The sequence below is a fragment of the Notothenia coriiceps genome, unplaced genomic scaffold (assembly GCF_000735185.1).
Source record: "Notothenia coriiceps isolate Sejong01 unplaced genomic scaffold, NC01 NC01_scaffold00037246, whole genome shotgun sequence".
NCBI lineage: Eukaryota > Metazoa > Chordata > Actinopteri > Perciformes > Nototheniidae > Notothenia > Notothenia coriiceps.
In genome coordinates, this window is record NW_011369947.1 from 8,476,595 (window position 1) to 8,482,611 (window position 6,017).

General features: G+C 42.3%; 1 protein-coding gene across 1 annotated transcript; it reads right to left on the reverse strand.

Moving 5' to 3' along the window:
• Positions 1 to 773: 773 nt before the first annotated feature.
• LOC104965710 (regulatory-associated protein of mTOR-like) lies at positions 774 to 4,703 on the reverse strand. The gene is made up of 5 exons (XM_010794717.1): positions 4,118 to 4,703; positions 2,209 to 2,295; positions 2,004 to 2,120; positions 1,764 to 1,893; positions 774 to 859 (listed from the first exon to the last, which is right to left on the reverse strand). Exons 1-5 carry the CDS (start codon positions 4,132 to 4,134, stop codon positions 791 to 793), a joined length of 420 nt encoding a protein of 139 aa, XP_010793019.1. The 5' UTR covers positions 4,135 to 4,703; the 3' UTR covers positions 774 to 790.
• Positions 4,704 to 6,017: the final 1,314 nt, after the last annotated feature.

Consider the following 6,017-nt stretch of genomic DNA (forward strand, 5'->3'; position numbering starts at 1 on the left):
GGAGTTGAGGGGAGGTACTTTGGATCTTGGAGGATGGTCATATCGTTTTTATGTTTGTGTAGGGTGAAGGTCCAAAGCGAGTGAAAAGGCACTGATAGTAGTTAGGCTCTCCCATAGTGGGGTAGTTGGTGTCACTGTCTTTTTATAGAGTTACCTTAAATATAGGACACTGACTAATTTGAAGACGATTAGAGTACAGGTGTTACACCTTAGTTTCTACCGTCCTCTTTCGGGAAGTTCATAAAGAAAACTGGACTTTTTGACCAGAGTTTTGGGGGGAAAATTTTTTTACAACTGGGACCTAGTGACGACCCCGTGAATGTTTGCCCAAATTGTGTTGGATGAGCGTGTGCGGAGGACCCGACCCTCTAGAAATACATTACTGAGTAGGGGGGGCATATCTAGACAAAATAAACTATCTGGATAAAAAAAGTGGTAGAAATAAAACTAAATGACGGTCGAAACAAACAACTAACACATTCGGTTCACCTGTTTTTTCAATCCAACGTACAATTAGACAGTCTCGAAATTGACGTATGGGACTTGACGAGTGAAAAGACCACTCGGGGAGTTTGGGTCAGCTCGTACACGTTGGCCGGGGTCACAGAGTCGCCTGCTGTCCACTTATGAGCCAGTGTACTGCCGACGTCTTAGAGAACCGTAGAACAGGTAACCACGCAAGTCATCTGCGGAGGACAATTTCGCCCCTGGGACAGAAACAAAGCACGTCATAGGGTAGGTTTGCCAGAAGGAGACACCCGACTAGAGGGGGGTGGTGAATGCTGGTGTGTTATCTGAGCCTCTTCTCTGCTGAATAGATGGACATGTAGTAGTCGTTGCTGCCGACCGCCAAGTGGGGCTGAGTGGAGAGAGGGAAGATTATTACAGGAGGATAATGTGTGTGCGTTCACAAAAACTGAGCAGAGGGTAAAATGTGTACTGAAGAAAACAACATATGTCGAGTGGATCAACTTAATAATTGGTGGCAGTGACTCTGGCCCAAGGGAGTTCACTTGGGAACCAGAGGGTCGCTGGTTCATCTCCCAGGAACAAACCTATTACGAGTGTGGACTCACACTTTAAAAGGTGCCAGTGTCCCTCCTGGGCACTTCCGAGGTGCCTTTGAGAAAAGCATCGGACCCCCACACTGCTCCCTACATATATACAGTATAGATGCTGCACACTGCTCCATGTATTAGGAGAGTCTAAATGTCCCTGTGTACGTGTGGTACTTTGCACATGTGTGACGATTTAATATAGACTCGACCTGAATCCTCCACTTCCAATTGTTTTCTCCCATTTCCATAAAAATAATAAAAAAACAAGTCAAGTTATAAATGTCATAGATTACGAAGTGGTAGTTGTGATTTAGTTTTTTAAAATATATATATATTCATAATTACTTTGTATCTACATACAGGACCTGTTTGCAGTGGGAGAGCGCTCTTGTGTTTGAACTCTTGACTCAGTAGTTTTCTAGAAATATTGGTTATTTGTGAAATAAACTGATCAAATCAATAAATCATTAACAAAAATAATTCTACATTTTTCATATATTTTTAGTTTCCGTGACATTTGGCCTTTACGCCCTAAAAAGTATTACAAAACAACAAAGGAAAGTGGTCTTTCCCCTTGAGCTACTCTATACTTTACATTAAGACTTTCTAACACATAATACACATTTTCAAAATATCATTCATTATTATGCATTACTGCCCAAACTTTGAAATGTTTGAAGCTCCCTGCCATGCGGTGTTATTTACCCAGTGAGGATGGAAGGCTAGACAGCTGATGGCCCCGATCCTCTGCCCCATGAAGCCGTCGTAGTATTTAATGTTGCTGATCACGTCTCCGTTAGCGTTGTAAACGGCTATGAACTGGTTCATCGACCCGCTGGAGAGAAGGGGAGACACAACATCACTTCAAACATCTGCTGTGTGTAACACTGGACGTCAACTAAAGTAAACACATAGTTAACGATGCATTTACACCAACACACTCACCAGGCAAACAGGTTGGCCTGGGGGTGGATGTCCAGGGCCGTTAACCCCTTCACTGTCTGCAGTACATTGACCGAGTCCGGTGACCGCGGCTCGAAGAACCGGACGTCTCCGTTAACACTGGGGGGGGCGCCAGAGTCAGTACAGGCAACAAGAGTTCAACTGGAACGTCTGCATGAAATGTTACATGAGGAAATAACGGGCATACCTGACACTGATAATATGTCCGTCTGTCTCCTTCTGCAGATGAGCTTTGACCACCCAGGCTCCGTGCTCCCTGTAGGTCATCACGCGGCTACACACACACACACACACACACACACACACACACACACACACACACACACACACACACACACACACACACACACACACACACTTCAACACTGTGTTTCTGCATAGTCAGGAAATAACACCAGGAACAGTAAGGTGTGAGAATCTGCTTTCCTGCATGAAAATAAACCCAACTTTGCACGGTCCAGTTGAATGCCAAACTTCTTCGACTGTCCTTGTGGTAATAGTCCTGATAATAGTGCAACACGCACAAACTAAAGTGGTAGAGTTGTATTTGTTGCTGTGATAAGCAGAAGAGGCAATGATAAAAAAATAAAGGGTCTGGTTCAAATCTTAAAATAATTATTGTAGGAATACTGTTAAAATGTGTTCTAATTACATGTATTTCTTTATTTTAACTTTGGTTCTTCTTTGTGTGTGGGTGACTATGAATTGGTTGGCTCTTCTTAGTTTTTCTGCTGTCACAGACACATTGTTAGTTTTGAATTTGATTTACCGATTCAGCCATATCTGCAAACTCAATATAAAGACTTGAAAGAAAAACGTTTTTAAAAAGTTGAATTTTTGAATAATTGTGTATTATTCTAGAATGTAATTTAAACAGTGTTTGACCCTGTTATGTTAAGCCCTTCCTCTCATGTTCATGTGGATTTGGGATTACATTCTTATGTAAAACAACTAAAGATAATCCAAAACAGCAGTCTAAAGGCCTTTTCCTTCTGCTGGACATCCATTAAGAGTGAAAGCCCACTAGGTGGCACCATGGGATCGTACATGGAGAAAGCAAGAGTCTCCTGCAGGTAACAAATCCTGCAAAATATATTTTTCGAACTCAGCCTTACCTGAATACCCACAATGCACTCTATCACAGTCGGTCAAATACATCCTGCCTACAGCTGGGACAGGAAGTGCATTTGATCTCACTAACATTGAAGGAACACGAACATTCACAACAATTTCCTAATTTTAGATTAAAGTAAGGATTTGTAAACGCCTTCATATATGCAACATTCCATCCTGAATGTTCAAACTTTCCCTGAATGATCCGTCCTCTGGACCGATCAACACAGCTGCTGGAAGATGCAACTTCACGCCTGAGGAGAGGTTACTTAAAGATTGATGGGCCTCTTAATTGTTTAACTGCTTTGTTTTACCCCTACGGGACTGAGATTAAAATAATGTTTAACCACCAGGGGGGATAGGGGGCCACAAGGCTCCATTAAAGAGGGGGCTCGGCCCAAAGGGAGATTTACAGCACACTATATATAATAAGTATGGATTAGAGAAGTGAATAATGTAGGACTGTGTGGGAGTTTATGCCCACAGAAACTGCTGTGTGTGTGTTCTTAAAAGTATTTAAATAATGCAAGGAGATATTAAACTGAATATAACTAAATGATGAGAGCACATTGAGCTCGTATTAAAACAGAAAGAGGGTTTTTAAAATGATTATTTTATAACACTACACTCATTTATGCTTTAAATCTTACAGCTTTTTGTTTTTTAACGTGAATGAAAAACAGAAAGGAACACATTTTTTTAGAAATAAAATGTAAAAAAACCCAAAACAAACATATAGTAATACATAAATAGTTATAAAAAAACAGCCAAAAATGATTATTAAACAAATAAGTTTCAAACTAAATTACTATTCATATGCATATTTATAATAATAATAATAATAATAATAATAATAATGGTTATGATTACAAAATAAATAATAATAACAATAATGGGTTTGATAATAATAATAATAATTTGTCCTCATAATTTCCTTTTAGTACTAGTATTCCACAGTAAATCAGAATGAGAGAGAGTGTTACCAGTCGTTGGGACCCATCCTGCGGTCGAACAGGCGCACCGACCCGTCCCCCAGCCCGGCCACCACTAGGGAGCGCTGCGAGTCGCAGGACAGGCTGGTCACACAGCTGTCCGCCCCTGTGGGGATGTCCTGGTGGATACACAAAAACCCCCATCACATTCAAGATTCAAACGCTTCATTTTCCTATGCATAAAATGTACAGAGTAGTTATGAAAGGTCCCAGACTCCTCCAACATGCAACATAAATAGAAAGGAACAATAAAAAAGGTCCAAGAAGAAGAAGAAAAACAAACAGGAATAAAAGGGCGCAAGAAAATGTTGTTGCTAATATGCATGTACATGCAGACTATATCAATGTAAAAATAAGATACAATTAAATGAAATACTGTACAGTGGAATGAAAAACTGCTTATTCTTATTTAAATATGTGAGCTGTAACAGATGTCTGCCATTAAAGGCTTGACCAGTAGAACAAAGGCAGCGCTGTCAATAATACAAGGCTCGTAAACGCAAACGAACCAAAATCGTTATAAAAAAGTATTCTGTCCACACGCAATAGGCACTAGAAACGTGTCCTTCCACACGAGACCGCTCGACCCGCTGGAGACGCTGTAGTACATATGCCGGGCATGTAGGTGGCGCTGTACGTCCGCCACAAAATACACCAAAAGCAGCGAAGAAAACTTCCGAGCATGGTTTCCATGGTTGCCCTTCTGTTTATTCTCCGCGGTGGATTTAGCAGCAGAGGTGGAGAGAGGCAGGACTCTTTTTCTCCGTCAGCAGCAGCTGATCTCTGATCTCTCTCTCTCCTGTCCGATTAGGCTTCACTAGCGTTTATGTCCATATCGATCAGATCTAGCTAGTTCTAGCTAATGATATGACTGCCTGAGTGTCACCTAAACAATAAGCGACATTTTGACCGGATAATTTTAGATTTCGGCTAACGGAAACTCCGCCGTGCGGGGGGGTCTGCTGGAGGCACCTGCTGGGTGCACTGTCCTGCGAGATACCGGGACGTGGCTCGAAACACTCGGAAAACTGTTGTTGGCGAAACACATCAGAAATGACGCGGGTGACACAGGGGTGAGCAGGAGAGGTGGGGAGAGGCGGGGCTACTGCGTCATCGTTATCAGAAAATGATCGTATAGGGCGTAGAAACAGAGCCGTTTGGCCCCCCAGAGCGTTGCGTCCGCAGATCTACCCACCTTAGGCTTGGGCGGTATGACGGTATACCAGGGTATTTCGGATTCCCGTCGGTATGATTTTCAATACCGTAACGTCACAGACTGTGCGCCAAATCACAGATGCGTTTCATTCTATTACACTGACACGGAGTTTTGACAGGGACGACATTGGTTGTAATACACAGCACGCGCCAGCAGAGGGCAGGGGAGGGCAGTCCGTCTTTCCCGCTCTCAGAGCTCAGCACAGAGCTGAGCTGAGCAAGATGGCGGCAGCATTTGCCGGCCCCGAACTCGGACAACTAGTAGAAAAGAGAAATGCCTCTGCGCCTGTTTGGGACTATTTTGGGTTTACTCGTCGCCAGTGACTTCATCCAGCACAACGAGAGACAGAGGCACTTCTTTGGGAATGTTTAAGACGGGGTGAGTGAGTGTTGACATTTTTTAATCCTATGCAACTGGTTGATGGTTTTGTAGTCGAGGTGGGACGGTTTTAAAAACGAAAGCATTTACGTGCTAAACATTCACGCGAGTAATCCAATGAATCAAATGGAAATAAGGTTTTTAACACATGCACGGAATAATATTGCCAAACTAGTTAGTGAATATAGCAAACTTTATTCAATAAGTCAAGTATTTACTCCCGGAAAATGTTTATGTATGATGATATATTGTTAACTTAGCTCACTATGGAAACAACGTCGAACATCTACAAACGCG